The following is a 17,942-nucleotide window of genomic DNA, read 5'->3' as shown; positions in this document are numbered from 1 at the left end:
GTGGATACAAATGTGAGGAAAAAAATGTGGGACAATTAGCATTACTGTGAAACCAATGCACTTGAGTGTGACAGAAAAATTTGTTCGTTTGAAAATTTAATTATTATTCATAAAGAATTAATCAGATACATATAATAAGGTCATAGTAGTGTGCATGATATAGAATGGGCTTGGGGATTAATTTCGAGTGTTCGACAATGGCAAGCGATAGGCCATGCAAAGATAAGATGGTTCAGATCGACACAAAACGACATGTGTGAGCCTCAACAAGGTTATACCTCAACATAAATAAGTTGAGCTATACCTCAATAGAAGGAGCCTATATATATGCCAATCATATCTCCTACTTTTGAAAAGCCACATTCATACGTACGTAGAACTGTATAATTAAGCCTATAGAAGGGTACACAAAAGTACACAATATGTACACAATAATAATACTGTTGGCCTTCCATATATGCTATATTATAGTATAGGCATATATATATATATATATATATATATAGTAGCGAGGCACAGGAGCAGATAGAATATATGATTTGAAAGGAGCGTCCGGGTATGCATGTGGATGATGAAACCCAGCACATGGTGTACGTGACGTGCATGCCGGCTTCACTGCCTCTGCATCTCTCTCTTTGTTTTGGATAATATATATATATGAATATGGAGAGAGGAATTTCAAGTAAGGATCCAGTTATTTAAAAAAATAAACACATTTTATTTGTTGTTTACAATTTAATTGAAACTGTCTGTTTTTTAGGACATCCCTTGAACATAATCGGTCAAATTGAAAACTATTTAGCTATATATATATTTGATTATTATCATCATTTCAATTGTTCTGACGGATTGTACGTATTTGTCTATAGATTCTATACAGTTTAAATGGTCAAATAATTACCAATTTGGAGAATTTTTTACGGGCTTATCAAGTATATATATGGATGGTTCTAATAATTGAACTATATTGTCAAGGGATGTTGTCATTTTTCTTAAAATGAGGACATCATCACTTGAAATTTCCTATATATATATATATAATATCCAAAATTAATTTCAGAATGCCTTTGCTTGTCCAGGATCTTTTCCATGTTATTTGTTAACCAGATCGATATGATATGCTTTTTGTCACCCTCCAATGACCAATCCATATTCAGCTACTCTTTTTATCACTTTGCCTGTTTTCTTTTTTCTTTTTTAATTATTATTATTATTATTTATGATGACCATTAATTATAATTCTTACACTCAGTAATCTGTTACTCTGGTACTTGAAATTGGATCGGATCCCTTATTGTTTTATCTGTTTGTTTTACTATATGTTTGAAGAAATTTAGATCCAAAAATCATCAAACTTGGATATATATATATATAGGGTGACACTTAATTTTACAACTAATTTGACAGGCTTTGGAGTAATTGGCTGTATGTGTCACCATTAAATAGCTAATTAATTAGGATCGACCTAGCTAGAAGGCAATATATTGGTTTCATGGAAGAGTTGGGTGGAGCTCAAGTTCTTTCGGTTAAGTGGGGTTTGGCTAGGTTCAACTATGTGATCGAAATTTTTTGATTGAGACAATATGGATGGTAGTCTTTATGCATAAAGTCCCAATAGTGTTTCTTAGGTCCAGAGTACGTACTCCAAACTCTTTTAATTTATATATACCAGCATTATAAATTTATAACCAGATCGACCGGCCTACTTTTATTCAAGCAGGTCCAAATTAAAAATTTCATAGACTGTTCTTATAAGGTTGCGAATCTTGTGATTAATAACTAGTATGAATTCTGACAAAAAAAAAAAGAGAGAAAATTATCAAGTAACAAAGCGTGGGATTAATTTACATATATATATATATATATTATATAATAAATCCATACATTGATCTATTTACAAAAATTTATAACCAGATTTTGTACTTGACTGGGACAAGTTTGAGTTTGAGTATTGTATTGAGATGCTGGTCAAAATTCATACATCAAAAGTGAAAATATCCTTAAATTAAAAATTAAGTTATGCCTTGTTGTGGTAATTAGCATTAATTACCGTATACCCTGTTTTTTCTCTTTTATTATAACTTTCTATAACACCGATGTATGATCGATATATTGGTTCTAGTTTATTGTCTGTTGATATATAATTGTAACATATACATATATAACAACATTTAAGTTGTTCATAAATGAAAAGCATGCATGGTCAAGAATCAGAACCCTGCAGATGTTGAATAATTTAGAATTGCTTATTCACTGCAAACATTAGCAGGTCCATCACAAAGCAAGAAATGGAAAGGAAAAGTTTGAGATGTTAAAGAAGGGCCACATGGAGTACCAAATTGGTTTTTGAACATGGAGAAAATATGCCCAAATATTGGCTGCTTATAATTGGTAATGGGCAAACAATGACTGATTGGCTAATAAGGCTTCTTTTTTCAAAAGGAGAGCAAGATACACAAAAAAGAGTCACTCCCCGATGAACCCCAATTCTCTGTGACCTATTCCTTTCACATGGTCCAAAAAGATGATTTGTTCAATTGCATGATTGAGGTTATGTTTGAGACTTTGAGTCTAGTGGGTGATTTGGATATGTATATACACATCTGGCAAAGTTATATTCATGATATCATTAATTTCACTTTGGAGCAATTATAAAAACAAAAATTAATTCTCCCATTTATATATATAATTAAATTGTACCTGTCATATCTTCTTCTCTCCACCTTAAGGATTTGAGTTTGACTACCCCAGTTGTTTGACTGGGAAGTCTGATAGGTTCCAAAGCAAAAGATAATCAATTAAGTAACTTATACAGAAAAGAAAATAAGAAAAAATTGGACCGCTAGCTATTCCTACTTTTTTCTCGCACTCTTTTAAAAGATGCAAATAACAACACCATCATAATTATATTTGCACCAACTTTCATTTCACATAGAGACACTGATTTGTCATCACTAAATAGCAATTAAGAAGCTAGGGTGAGTCCCAAATCCCACTATCTCAAATCATCATTCTCTCTATTTGGCGATGGTATATCAGAGTCTCAATAGGCTTAATTATCGATTTACCACTCAAAACTGTAACTCATTCCCACTTTACCACCTGAAAGTTTTTTGTCCCAGATTACCACCTGTAACTTACATCCGTGTCCCGTTTTACCTTGTTCCGTCAACAATTCCGTTAATACTGACGATCTGGCCGTTAATGCTGACGTGACGCGCTAGATGTGCGCCACGTGTCACATCTTTTTTTATTTTTCGCATTTTTTTATTTTTATAAACTTTGAAAATTAATTAAAAATAGCTCCGAACTCAGAAAAATACACGAAAAATTTCTACGGACTCGTCTTGACTAGCACTAATTTACTATAAGGTTAAATTACCAATTTTCCCTCTAAAAATTTCCAAAAAAATTAGAAAGTCCAAATTTATTTCTAAAAAATTAAAATAAATTTTCCTCTAGTAAATAAATTATAGAAAAAATTCTAGAATTTTCGTAAACTCTTGGACAAATTCTCAAAAATATTTTGAAAAATTACCAAAAGCCTGTTTTAGAGAATTATTTTGAGACTTTACAGAAATTCTAGAATTTATTTTATAGGGAATTTTATTTTCCTCTAAGACCGAGAGGTCTTTTGGGTAGCAAGTGTTCACGAGAAAGGTATTGTTAGTTTTTAGAAGACTAACGGTGCAGACCTCATATTTTTTGGAGTTCGGGAGATTATTCTATGAATTTCCAAAGAGTTTAGAGTATTTTAATTTTCTAGAAATAAATTTAGACTTTCCAAATTTTTTGAAAATTTTTAGAGGGAAAATTGGCATTTTGACCCCATAGTAAATTAGTACTAGTCAAGACAAGTCAGTAGGAATTTTCCGTGTATTTTTCTAAGCTCGAAGCTATTTTTAATTAATTTTCAAAGTTTATAAAAATCAAAAATCAAAAAAATCAAAAAATACAAAAAAAGATGTGACACGTGGCGCACATCCAGCGCGCCACGTCAGCATTAACGGAATTATTGACGGAACAAGGTAAAATGAGACACGGGTGTAAGTTACAGGTGGTAATCTGAGACAAAAAAACTTTCAGGTGATAAAGTGGGAATAAGTTACAATTTTTGGTAGTAAATCGATAATTAAGCCGTCTCAATAACATGGAAGTTCGTTTCTATATATAAGTAGGAGTGCAACAACTTTCTGAGAAGTGTGACTGCCCAAAAACAAAAAAGATAATTAAGCCATGTAATTAACATCATCATCTAAACAATTGAGCTGGTAATTAAGGTCAATATATTTTCATTGACTTAACGAATTAATTGTTGGTACGTAGCCCAGATAACATGCGTGAGAGAGAGAGAGAGAGATTAAGATTAAATAATTAAGTAGAGCATAAAGTAGTTATAGTATTCTTGAACCACCCACATTAACCTTAAGCAGGCACATGGCTATGAAAAAACCAGTTGGCTATCTTTCTAATAGGCTCCACCAGTTCATCTACCTATAATATAGCTATATATAGCTTGTATTAATTGTTTATTCTTTGTTAACCATGTCATGTATTTTGACTGCATATATGGAATTAGTCAACATGATTATGCCCTGTTAAACGGTACTCTTGCCACTTAATTACAATTACTTTCTCCTCCTTTAGTGAATTTTGGTCTAAACAAAGTCATAAAAGGCTTGGTCCCATTACATTAAGCATATTGGGTCTGATTTCTAGGCCCACGCTTCACTCTTTTAGCTGGACTTGGCCAACGGTTGGATTTTCTTTTGGCAACGGTCTGAGCAGTATCCCCCATATCCAATTTTTTATTCATAAATTCCAAATTTGACTTTGGGTGTACAGATTAAATAATTAAGAAATAAAAAAAAGAAATAAAAACCCCTCGGACCCAATCTAATATAGGCCAGTGGTTGCCGGGTGGGCTGGCCCGTGACATGAGGCCCAAGTCAAGAGCCCTCAAAGTCGACCTAGGATCACATTTTTACGACTCAGCCCGGCCCATTAACTATCTGAAGTAGATACTTGGCTCAACATGAGTAATGAGTCTTATGACTACTTCCCGTGGATGTTATAATGATGGTAATACTATATAAGGGATAAATTATTCTATATAACTGATGAACTGTCATGTAATATAATAAATTTATGAGTTATAACATGAGTAAATGTTATTAATAATATACTTTACAAGACTTACTAAGTATAAACTCGTCATTCACATATATTATAACAAGTAAATTAATTATATCACGTGATGGTATATCAGATATACATAATAATTTTTCATAAAGAAAAATTGTGACATTATATTATGTATTTATTCAAAATATTATATGTATCTAATTATTAATATCAGAAATTCTCTTGTAGGACGTCCGTTTTTTAAATAATAAACGGACTCATATATTTTATGTTTTTTGGCTAGCTTTTCTTTTTTCTTTGGGTGATCAATCTCTACTGGTGTTAACTATTGGACTATGATCCCTAATCAATTTCCAGTTGTTTCACCAAATGTACAGCTCATAAAGGACACCTACCCTCCACCAAATTATGTCAATTAAATCATATACTTATATAAATGACCCAACATATATCATATATTATTGGGCCAACAATATCTAACAGAGAATCAGCACGGGATGTGAGTGAAGGACTGATAGTGAGAGAGTTGGCTTTTCCTTTATAACCTCAATTTTCCATCAGTATATAGTCATAGAGTCCGTGACTATATATCTGCATATATGATGAAATTAAATATATATTGGTTGGTCGATGGGCTTATATATGTCTTAATTAAATGCTTGACTATATATAGTCTATGAGACTTTGAATAATATAAGCAGTGATAGTAACAGTGGTACTGGTGGCATGGGCTGCAAGTGCTACCCAATTGACCTGCTTCAGAGATTTGAGCTTCTGTGTTTTTCATGGCTAACCTTCGTTGTTCCATTGAGATGGAGCCTAGAACATTGAGTGTAGTACAACTCAACCATGCTAGGGTATTATATATTTACACACACACACACACACATACATATTTACCTTATATATTGGCACATGCATTAATTACATTTCCATCTGTTAGGATTTGTTGATCGAACTTTTTGTTTTTAATTAATTTCTTTAACATATGTAATTGTCTTCATATATATGCAGGAAATAGCTGCAGATGTAGTTCAGAAAATGGAAACAAATGAAGCCTCAACTATATTCATTGAGGTGTGTGTTCATGTAATTTCAGAAATAGTAAGTTAGAATTTACGCTTAGCACACTCATTTGAACATATAAAAATGGATACTGAAAACAATGCAATTATATGCCAATAACATTTTTATTCTATAAAGAAAAAGTCCTTAGAAAGAAAAGGTGGTTGGATTCAATATTCCACCAACTACATTGCTTTAGAGGAAATTTTGAAATCTACCCTTTTTTCACTAGTTTTAAAATTATAACCCACAAATTGTGCTCAACTTTTATCGAGTAGCGCTCAAAACTCCCTCAAATACTACTGTTTATACCCTCTCAAAATAGGTCATGGCCCACGAGAATAGTTATTGGGCTAAAATTGGTGTTCTCACTACCCAAGCTAGCTCATTTTCCAGTTTATTCTTAGCTCATGGACAACTGTCTACCTACTCCAAAGTACAAATTAACTATCTTAGCCAAACATTTGGCTATATCCTAATGAAAGACTAGAGGGCAAAACAATTGGACCACGCTCATAAGGCAATTTCAAGGGACACTCTCTAACACACAAACCTAAACACTCACAACAATGTGAATCCCTCCTAAAGCTTTTTTGCTCCCAATTCAGCCCGTTGCCTTTATTTTCTCAAAGCTCTCTTTATTTTCATTTGCATAGCTTTTAATTGTATTTCCTTATGCTAATTATGCAATTTCTTTGTATTTTGGGTTTTGCAAGAACGCCTCTTGCTTCTTTGAATTTATTCTAGTGTTATTTCCCATTAAGCTTTTTTTTTAAATTCATGTTACTCTTTTATTTACATTTTAGTTGTTCAAAGTCCTAGTCAATCTAAGCAAGAAAATAATCTATATAGGTTTTTTTTTTTTTTCCTATCGTACAATCGTTTGTTAAAAGTTAGATATTTAATTTGACGCATTAAATTTAATTTTTATTTTCACATAAAATATTAGCTTTTTCTAATCGGCTATTCCAAACCGATTAGTGACACGCCCGCATCCACGCCAAAGGTTGGAAACCTCGCCATCACTTAAGGCGAGGTGTGTTGTGGTCGATCTTGGCCGTCCACATGGCCAAGGCATTTTTAGGCCATAACAACTACTCTATAGGTTCGAACACTACTTGAGGGTAGTTCGGACACCACTCGATGGGAGCTCAAGAACCATTCAAATGATATACTTTTAAAACTCGAAAGAAAATGCCTAATTATCTCCAAGTTAATTTGATTAATTTTTCAATTTTTACTTACTTTAGACACTCACAAACACCTTATTTTACTCATTCATCTGATTGGATCTGTACGGCCTACCAAAATGATATAACCATGCATAAAGAGTATGCTGTATGAAATAGGACTAGCTCATTATGAATTGCTTCTAAATTAGATGTACTTTTATATATTTGTAGGGGTTGAGATCGATTGGTTCAATAAAAGGGATGGAGCGCATATTTGATGAAGAGGGTGAGCAACGTTTGGAGAAGGTTGTGGAGTGGAAGGAGGAGAAGGCTCAAGTTTTGGAAAGACCTAATTGCCAATGCCAGTGCTTGTGCGATGCTGCTGCCAATATTGTTGAATCCCAGGAGCAAGAAAAGCTTCAGGAACCCCTCTCAGCCCCATTTTGAAAGCTTTATGTATGTTGATTGTTAGGGCTGAGAGTGGTCATGTATTTTGTAAACTTTCAGTTCTATAGTGTTTTTAGCATGGTTACACTTTATACAATTGTAATGTAAGTTCGTAAGATCATTTTTGTTTTTCGTAAAACATTCTAATGTGTTATATATTAACAATTTGTCCTATATATTCAAATAAGCATTCACATGATTAAGTCATAGGATTATAGTATAATTGGTGAGAGAGGATGAGGTAATGAGTTAGGAAAAGAATATGTTTAGATTAAAATGCTACATTGTCGATCCTATGATGTATAAGAGGAAAAAAAAAAAAAATTACATCAACAAGGAAAAACTGTATATATATAATCATAACAAAAAAGAAAGTTATCTTCTCCAAAAATAATGGCCATCATTTCCATCCATTGTGTTTTTTTTTTGGGGTGAATGATATAATAATGAGAAATTGACTAACCTTCAAGGCTTCAAGTAATGAAAATGTTTTTTTTTTTGGCCAGGGAATAACATCATTTCATTAAACAAGCCAAAAGGCAAACAACAAACTTACAAAGCAAACACCAGCAACTACTAAACAACCAAAGCATCATAATAGCAGAAAAAAGAAAGACAACACCAACACACTAAAAAGTCTGCAGTGATCAAAAACTAGAAACTCAAAGCTAATCTAATGGAAGCCCATCAGCTACCAACACACCCACATCAGCGACTCTGTTGGCGTCTCGACTCACCCACTTCCAAGTCACAGATGAATAATCTGCAAATTAAATGGTTCCAAATTTCATTCAACAAAGGGTACAACTCCCATATATGGAACCTGCTTTAAGAGCTTTTGAACAGCTGAAACCACAATTTGAGAGTCAGATTCAACCTCAATCTCATTAAACCCATTTTCCTTGGCACAAAGCAGACCTGCTTTAATTGCCATAGCCTCAACCAAATCCACTGATGAAGCAACACACCTCTTGGCTTCTCCAGCAAGTAATCTACCACTATTGTCTCTAATCACCACCCCAATACCTCCCTCATGAGATCTCTGAGCCCAATCACCATCCACATTAACCTTGACTTTAGGAGCAACAAGGGGTGCATTGGCATACATAAATCTCAACAGGAGAGGAAGGCCTAGAAGGATGAACCACACCAAAAGTAGAGTAGTAGACTGAGAATGCAGAAACTCCCCAATAGCCCTTCTAGCTTGTCTGCTAGCAAGAAAAGGATCCGGACTAATGCCTTGGAAAACAGCTTTACATCTACTCTGAAGAAGCCAGCTATCCAGGAAAGTAACTTGAGATTTTTCTACTCTGTACCCCAAGCATTCAGACCACGTTCGATCTACCCAAGTACATAAAAATAAAACATGCTCAATGGTCTCTGGATGTTCACCTCATGCTGGGTAAAGAGACTGATTAACTACTTAAGTTTTGTGATATTTTTCTCCACATTATTAGACATGTACGAAGCCACATATAGTTCTACTAGTCTCTTGGCGAAATTGAAATTTCTAAATCTGCAGTTATTTTTTTTTTTTTAATAAATAGTTTATTTGTCCTAAAAAAGAGGTAGTGGGGGAAGTGAGTTGCTGATAATAAGGGTGTGATTTTGTATTTCGTTTTATTTTTCAATTCTAATTATTCTATTTTACTATTTTGCCCTCAAAATATTAAATTATTTTATTTTAATTTTTTAATTAACAAAGGGCAAAGGTTGGATTTGAATGTTTAACCAACTCCCTCCTTCTCCCTTCGTATATATAGAAGATGCATATATATTTTAAGAAAGGTTTGCAAATATATATAATTATCTAGAAAATGTAAACCAATATTTGTATAGTAGCCTGTAGCCCCCAATTAAGATATTAATAAATTACTCACAAGTCTAGTTTTTGAAAGATTTTTAATTGGAAACTCAACCAAATAAAAAATTAAGTAGAAGGCCTATCTACTTAATTGTTTATTTGTATATATAATTACCGAGCTCGACTGATGCAGATGCATGCATCTACATCTGTATATTTTTAGGCTGCAGATGCATCTTTTTAGGTTGTACATGCATGTTTTAGGTTGTAGATACAGTTGCAGATTTATGGGAATAGGTCGCAGATGCAGGTTGCATCTGCAACCACCGAGCGCTTGGCAAGAACCACTGAGCGCTCGATAGACATATTGGCCTTCTACTTAATTTTTGGGGCGGCTAAATCCTGAATTATCTTTTTTTCTCATTTTGGACTTCTACTTAAAAGACCCTTAAGATATATGCTGGGTCCTATAAATTTTTTCTTAACAATTTCATATAACTTTGATGACTCATATTGTGTAATTTTAATTAGGCTTAATAATTATTTTGCTCTCTCAATTATAATTCGTGTGTCAAATTGTCTTCTAAATTAAAAAACTTAGTAAATCAAAGCATCAAACTTTTTTAAAAAAAGTCAATGTGGGTTAAGAAAATTTCTAGAGTTTCATCCTAATTTTTGTAAGAAAATAAATGTCATGTGCCCTTTATGTGATGACAAAATAGACAATTCACCTCCAATTTCGACCAAATTTTGTTCTTTTTCATATCCTAGATTTTGTGAAAATAGACAAATCTTGATAATGCCAAACCGCATCTAACCCATGTAAGATTTGGTAGGGCTGGGTCGATATCGGTAACCGAACCGCCACCCCATGACCGACCACCGAACCGCACCCCACGGAATGGCAAACTTCATAACCGCAATCGCTACCGACAAGGTCGGTTACCGACGGCTTCGGATGCGGTATTTTCGGGTCGGTGTGATCGGTTTCGGTGCTTGAGACTATCTCTCTGCAACTCCAACTCCGGCCAGTCACCTAACTGCTGCAACTCCAACTCCAACACCCACTGCAACTCCGGCCAGTCACCTTTATCTCTCTACAAGGCGCTAGTCCGACCACTCAACCCCGGAGCTTCGCTTAGGAGACACCACCGCATGCAGCTCCCAAGCGTCACTGTGGCACACTCGCACCCACTCCCGGAGCTTCGCGGCTGCCAATCCAGAGCTCACCGTCCACCTTCGAGATGTTCACGAGGAGAAGATTAGAAGAAGAAGATCGAAGAGAAGAAGAAAAGAATAAGAATAAGAAGAAGAGGAGAAACCAGAGGAGGAGGAGGAGAAAGAGAAGAAGAAGAAGTGTCGGTCGGTTCGGTTACACCGACGGGTAAAGCATTCTCAAACCGCTGCCGCCACCGCCACCTTCGGTTCAATAGACATACCGATGCCGTCGGAACGGTCCATTGTCGGAGCGGTCCATTGTCGGAGCGGTTGCTGCGGTTTTCGGTTGCGGAGCGGTTGTTGCGGTTGGTCGACCCACCCCTAAGATTTGGTGCGAATTGTACATTTTGCTCTAAAACTCTTATGCCTTGTAATTATTTTAACATATTATGAGGTGAGGATTGTTTAAGGTGTAAATAGAAGCTTCCAATGGAGTTAAGTTATCAAACAGTCCAAGTGGCCAAAAAAAAAAAAGGTTATCAAACAGTCGAAAATAACCTCGCGGGTAGCAATCAACTGAAAGCTAAACCGCAAAGCGGGACGAGGTTAAAATAGTAAAATCGAAAATTAAAGAAATACGACGATTAGCCAAAGAGCAAAATTTGAATTTGGTGATCGAGGGTATAGGGTTTCGAATCGGCTTCCCATTTGAGCAGGCAGCTCTGCATTCACACAGACTCTTTGGGAGGGAAAATAAAATCAAGTCCCTCATTTCCCCAGGTACTCTCTCTCCCTCTTTCTCTCTCTCTCTCTCGCAGTTTATGGTTAAGATTACTACGCATTCGTGCTTTAGCTGAGTTGATTTAGTTTAGGTTTTACTATTTTTGGGTAATTGATCAATATTCCTTGGTTTCTCAGCAACCAAACGGCAAAAACTCATAGAATCTCAGATTTTGTTTTTAACTGTAAAATTATGCGATTTAATGGGGTTGAGTGTTTCATATAGTGAAATGCAAATCACTTGAAACATAGGGTCTGGAGCTACAGCTTCTAGTTTGTTTGAATTTTCCATCAAATTTGAGCAATTTAGAGCTAGATTTGCTTAAATTAAGTAAATGAATAAATTTCGCTTCTTTTAATTCAGTGACAAAAGTCTGGTCCTCATGGTCTCCATATTTATGGTTTATATTATGTTGCCTTTTGGTTGCTGAGGAAAATTCAGAATGGGAAATAATTGGGATTTTTTCAAATTGTGCATTCTTAAGTGGAGCCTGAGGACTGAACATTCTCCAACAGTTGGTTGTAATATGTTCGTTTTGTTGACCTGAATGAATTCACTCGTTTTCTTATTTTATGTGGAAACCAAATATTGGGCTTAGCTTAGTCTTCCATTTTTGATTTTCAGTGGCAATCAGTCCTTAAAAAATTCATAGGATGAGCACCACAGTACATAGAACTCCCAAGTCTGGTAGGCAGTCATTGTTTTTCCAAGATTTAGCTTCACCTGTTTCATCCCGGAGAGGTAAAATTTCAACTCCAGGCCAGGCAGCTGCAGTATCTGCTCTATGGCGTGAGAGTTTCGGGGGATCGGATCTTCCACCTCCTCCGCTCTACACGTTGGAAGACCGATCAGACTTCTCTCCCGAATCTGGAATTCCTGATTACCCGGTATCCCCAGAAATCAAATCGGATCCTAGAACTCCGGTTCAAAGTTTTGGACGTGATTTCTCAACTCCTGTGAAAAACAAATCAGAGGCAAGCACGTCTTATGCTCTATCAAGTGGACAGCATGGCCAACAGGGTTCAGCAAGTATGAGTTGGTGGTCATCCTCAAAGAGTGGTGGTGAGCAAGATGAGAAAGGAAAGAATTCACCAGTTGAGGGTGTTGTTCAGCCTGGCGCTCTGATCACTCTTCCACCTCCAAGGGAAGTTGCAAGGCCAGAGATGCAAAGGAATACCTTAACTGCAGGGAACCTCAATGAGGAAGAATGGGTTACTGTTTATGGGTAATTCTTTAACCTTACCTTTTGTTCTTGGAAATACATTCTTACATACATCTTTAGCTTACATGTATGTATAGTCTTCAGCTTTAGTCTACATGTGGTAATTACCTAATCCATAATAATTTATCTTTGCTTGTGTTGTGTGTCGAATTGCATATTTATAACTGTGATGCCTAATTCTGTAAAGCAATGGTAGAGAAAAGAATGCTATGGCCTTAGGGTGTTGGTGGTTGCAGGTTTTATTTTTTTCTTTTGGCTAGGAAAAAAAATAATATTGCATAGTGGCTTTTCCATATATACTGAGGGGTTTCTGATACTAATTGTGCGTTTGGTATTAATCCTGTTCAAGCCATTTGACTCTGTAACAGTATCATCATATTCTACCTCATCCTTATTGACTCTAGGTGTTGCTGTTGTTAGTTGAGGAGGAACAGAGAAAAGGCTCTGGCCTTACTACCTGGTGGTGGTGGTTGTTTCTGAATTCCTAGTAGCCAGAGGCTGAGGAAAGAATTTCCCTTGTTTTAAAATATAATTTGGTTTTCAAGCTGTTGAGGTTTCAGATATGCATTAAGAAAATACCCCTCTGAAATATGTTTAAAACTTAAAAGAGGTCAGTGATCATCAGGAAGTCCTATAAGAGCATATTTTTCTGGCTAAAGGTGTTTGAAAATTGAAAATATCAAGAGAAATTCGAATATTTGTCATAGTGTTGTGCGTTGACAAATGTCCTGTTAGCTGGTCACTGGTGAGCAAGGTGTCTGTCAGTTTAATCTTAATTCTTCACAAACCACATACCCCTCTCCCAGCCTGTGCTCCTCTTTCACAGGGTTTTCTTCTTAGCTAATTTGAATTTGTTGAACTTTGCAAAATAGAAAAGAGATCTGGTTCAGTAATCAAACAGTTGGAAGTAAGACAAATCTTAATCAAACAATCTGATTATATTTCGCATTATGTTGTACTAGTCACAGAAACTAATACTAAAGTCAGAAGGAAACTAAAAAATAAGGTCACAAGGAAACTATTAAATATTGTGTTTATTGAATATGATGGTGATTGGTATTTTATATACATGTCCCAAAGAAATCAATTTTGAAATATTTTGCATGAATAACTGCACTGAGCTTCTATTTCACAGTTAAAAGGACTATGGCATGGTTTTGCTATGTACTCTAAAGGAATATATTGGGAACTCTTGGAAACTCTTTCTTTCTTCAATATCTCATGGTTGTTTCCAACTTTTTAGTAAAAAGTTCTACTGATGGAAGCTTACCTTGTCTTATTTAGGCTGAGGCCCTTTGAAGTGCTGTTTATAATTTGCCTACTTGCATATCTTTTTGAGTAATCAAATGTAATTTTTACTCATTTATTCACATTATTGGCCTCTGATTGTTGTTTCTTTCCAGATTTTCTCCAGCTGATACAAATTTAGTTTTACGAGAGTTTGAAAAATGTGGTGTGATTTTGAAACATGTTCCCGGTCCAAGAGATGCCAACTGGATGCACATCCTATATCAGGTTGGTTCTTTTTTTCTCATTGTTTCAAGTTTGGTGAATCAAATTTCTTGTACCAAGCATTTCTCTCTTCAGTCCATCCTTTCTCTGAACATATAATGTTTCTATGACTTTATCAATTTGACAGCTTGCCAGTGAGGCTCACTATAAGAATTAAGAAATGCATGCCAAATGGGGAGTAAAATTAACCAAGAATTTGATAGAATCCTGGGATTGAAAAATTCAACCAGCTTAAATGAGCTGAATCCCTTTTTCATGGTTATTGCTTTTCTTATATTACTTATTAAAAAAGATGTTTCACTTGTTAACTTTTCTCGATTTATATGTTGAATATGAAAATACCACTATATGACACTTCTGTTCAAAGTTGGGTTTATTGTTGGTTTTATGCTCCCATGGATGTCAAAACTGGACCCAAAATGCAGGGGTATTTTTTACCTTGTTGCTTATTTTTAATCATTGATCCATACCCATTGACACATTCGAGTGACAAGCATCTGTACAAAAGTAAGATTGTTTATTTCCATTGATTGTGGACATGGCTTCACGGAGGCATCATATGTCTTGATATTACTAAAACCATCTTGGATATTAATATGAAATGGAAAGGAATTTGTAACATTCGTTTAATGCATATGTTGCCAGTTTCTAATGTAAAGTTGATGTAGACTTTGCATTGTTTGGTTAGTATTGTTAAAATAAAGTTTTTCATGAAATTTGGTCAAAATATTTAGGATTATGATGCCAGTCGGTGATTAACTATGCTGTGCTTTGGCCTTTTCTTTTTCTTTTTGGTCATTACCTGTAATTCTTCTGGGTTTGTTGTAGTTGGTAGGATTTGTGTCTATGGGTTTTTTGGTTGTCAAAGACTTACCTTTACTCCCTTTATTTGCTTTTGGTTTGCTTAGTCTGGCCTAAGTATCTAGACGATTGCACTGAGTATAGTAAAAATTTTAACTGTTCACTGTCTTGGTGGTGCAGAATTGCTCTGATGCTCAAAAGGCTCTCAGCAAGAATGGGATGCAAATCAATGGAGCACTAATCATAGGTGTGAAGCCACTGGATCCAATGCAACGCCAAGCATTGAATGAAAGGGTCAACAATCAGGGTTTCATGACACTGCCCCCTCAGTCATCTATGAAATATGGAGAACTGAATGCTTCAAGAGCCCCCCCTCGTCCTTACTATCTTCAAAACGGTAACACCAATGCACGACAATCTGGAGGTGCAATTGCTTCCCCAACCAAGTCATTGGTGTCCAAAGTTATGGATTTGATGTTTGGAGTTTAGCTGCTCTGGTCAACCCAACTGGTACCGTGGAATTTTGTGTTAAGAAAATGTAATAGTTGCGGCGAATTTACAGTTAAACTTGAAAGAGATGTCAAGTCACTGAATCCTTCTAGTTTGGACCTCCTGTTTCTTATTCTACAAGATTTTTAAAGCTTGTGTCACTTGAGGTTGATGTATGATAATAAGTGGTTTAGATTCTGATTCAATATTTCCAAAATTATGCCAATTTATTCCATATTTATATTAATATTATATATTTTATCATTTATTTAGTATGATACATATAACATATATTTTAAAAAAGATGACTAATACTATTAATATAAATATATGTACATTATAAATATATGTGTATCATAATAACATAAATGGTAAGTTGGTAACACAAACACTCACATTTTTCTGTACATGTAATTACTATTTTTTTTTTATTAAGGAGGGAATTGAAGATATGGAGCAATTCTATAGTTGTTCCAACTGGAATATCCCACCAATTGTAATTACTAATTACTAAATATTTAAGCTTATTATATTCAAAATTTCAAACATGATATATATATATATATGAGTAACATGTATCTACTAGTGACATTTATTCTAACAATGTTGGATAAGGTCCAAAGATTAATCCCCCACCTCTAAGATATGTGCTATTAAGCCTATTATACATTCATAGTGACATTTATTTCTCTTATATATTATGTGTGTTATAATATATACCATGCATTAAACATATATAATATATACCATACATAATTTATTTCGCTTATAACATACATAATATATACCATACATAATTTATTTCTCTTATAACATACATAATATATACCATACATTAATGGGATTAGTTCGTGCCTAAAAATTTGATGCCGACGAAAAGATGCAATAGCTAATAGCCGATTGAGGTGGTTGACGAAAGCTTTTTTCTAACAAGTGAGTTGAACCGACAAAATGTAGAATTTTGTTGGCAGAGAGTTTCGTTGATATGTTTTGGGAGACCAAACTATTATGAAAAAAAATCCGAACATATTCTAAAAAATATTATGAAAATGTGAAAATTCCGATTTTTTATTCGAAAATTTCAAATGTTTATCCGAAAGTTCCAAAAATGTTATATTCCGAAAAATTCCGAAAATTCCGAGAAATCCGAAAATTCTGAATCGGAATGAGATGTTGAAATTCCGATTTTTTGGAATGGAAATTGGAACATAAATTCCATTCCAAAATTTTTCGGATTGGAATTGGAACACTCTATTTCCGATCCGATCCGGCCGAAACACACCCCTATGTATGATAATAAGTGGTTTAGTTTTTTAGAGCTGCTATTTGTACACTTTTTTTTTTCTTTCTTTTTGCACATCCCTAATGACTTAATTAGTGATTTTACACATTTACCCCATTGTAAAAATACCCTAAAACCCTCCTCCAACACACTTCATCTCTCTCCTCCCTCCCCTCCAAACCTGCCTTGCCGAGCTCCTCACGCACCATCCTCCTCACACATCACCCTCCCAGCTCACCGAGCTCCCCGCAGCACCACCCTTCTCGCAACACCACCCTCCCTGCAGCAACATCCTCCCAGCTCGCAGGCCGCAGCATCGACCCTCATCTCTCTCTCTCTCTCTCTCTCTCTCTCTCTCTCTCTTGTCCCTGCAGCACCAATTTTTTTTTTTTTTAAAGTTACAGGTTCAGCGAACCAGTGTCGAACTTGGCTGTTTCGTTCAGCGGACATCCACCGAATAGAAAAGGATTGTTTGCTTTTTTATTCGGTGGGTACCTGCCGAACAAAATAGCCAAGTTCGGCACTGGTCTGCCGAACTTGCAATTATTATTATTATTTTTTTTAAGTTGGTGTTGCGGGAATGAGGTGGTGCTACGAGGAGGAGAGAGAAAGATGAGGGTCGGTGCTGCGGGGAGGAGAGATAGAGGGTGGTGGTCAAGTGAGGGAAGGAGAGTGGGAGGGAGGTGGTCGGTGAGGGAGGGAAAGGGAGGGAGGTTGTCGGGGTGAGGGAGGGGGAGGGGGTGGGATGGCAGAGGCTTGCGGGTGGTTGGTTCAGCATTTTTTTTTTGTTCTTTTTTTTTTTTTTAAATTTAAAAATTCACATTTGGGGTGTGGTGTGTAGTGTTTGGATTGGGTGGGTGTGTGGTGAGAAATTTGGTGAGATTAATGAGGTTGAGATATTTTGGTAATGGGAGGGGTGTGTAAAAGAGAAATTTTAAATTTTTAAAAATGATAGGAAGTGTGTAGGAGAAAAAGGTGTGCAAAAAGAAAAAAAATTGTGTGCAAATAGTAGCTCTCTAGTTTTTTTACAAGCAACAAATGGTTGTTTCCTGAGCATTGCTAGT

The 17,942-nt window shown here is 35.4% G+C and overlaps 2 protein-coding genes across 5 annotated transcripts; both read left to right on the top strand.

Annotated features, from left to right (window-relative positions):
- The first annotated feature begins 5,835 nt into the window (after positions 1–5,835).
- LOC147287289 (uncharacterized) lies at positions 5,836–8,003 on the top strand. 2 transcript variants are annotated; one of them, XM_086242162.1, is made up of 3 exons: positions 5,836–6,002; positions 6,160–6,222; positions 7,614–8,003. In XM_086242162.1, the coding sequence occupies exons 1-3, from the start codon at positions 5,931–5,933 to the stop codon at positions 7,827–7,829; spliced, it is 351 nt and encodes a 116-aa protein (XP_086098288.1). In that variant the 5' UTR covers positions 5,836–5,930; the 3' UTR covers positions 7,830–8,003. The 2 variants fall into 2 exon arrangements, with proteins under 2 accessions (XP_086098288.1, XP_086098287.1); XM_086242161.1 differs by having other exon boundaries at positions 6,160–6,249.
- A 3,444-nt stretch (positions 8,004–11,447) lies between these two features.
- LOC147287288 (mitotic phosphoprotein N' end (MPPN) family protein) lies at positions 11,448–15,770 on the top strand. 3 transcript variants are annotated; one of them, XM_086241806.1, is made up of 5 exons: positions 11,486–11,571; positions 12,057–12,100; positions 12,197–12,797; positions 14,198–14,309; positions 15,288–15,770. In XM_086241806.1, the coding sequence occupies exons 3-5, from the start codon at positions 12,226–12,228 to the stop codon at positions 15,594–15,596; spliced, it is 993 nt and encodes a 330-aa protein (XP_086097932.1). In that variant the 5' UTR covers positions 11,486–11,571; positions 12,057–12,100; positions 12,197–12,225; the 3' UTR covers positions 15,597–15,770. The 3 variants fall into 3 exon arrangements, with proteins under 3 accessions (XP_086097931.1, XP_086097932.1, XP_086097933.1); XM_086241807.1 differs by having other exon boundaries at positions 11,500–11,571; positions 12,014–12,100; XM_086241805.1 differs by lacking the exon at positions 12,057–12,100 and having other exon boundaries at positions 11,448–11,571.
- The last annotated feature ends 2,172 nt before the right edge of the window (positions 15,771–17,942 follow it).

The sequence above is a fragment of the Dryas octopetala genome, chromosome 4 (assembly GCF_963921425.1).
Source record: "Dryas octopetala chromosome 4, drDryOcto1.1, whole genome shotgun sequence".
NCBI classification, from domain to species: domain Eukaryota; kingdom Viridiplantae; phylum Streptophyta; class Magnoliopsida; order Rosales; family Rosaceae; genus Dryas; species Dryas octopetala.
The sequence above is the reverse complement of the archived record's forward strand: the minus strand, read 5'-3'. Positions and strand labels throughout refer to the sequence as shown.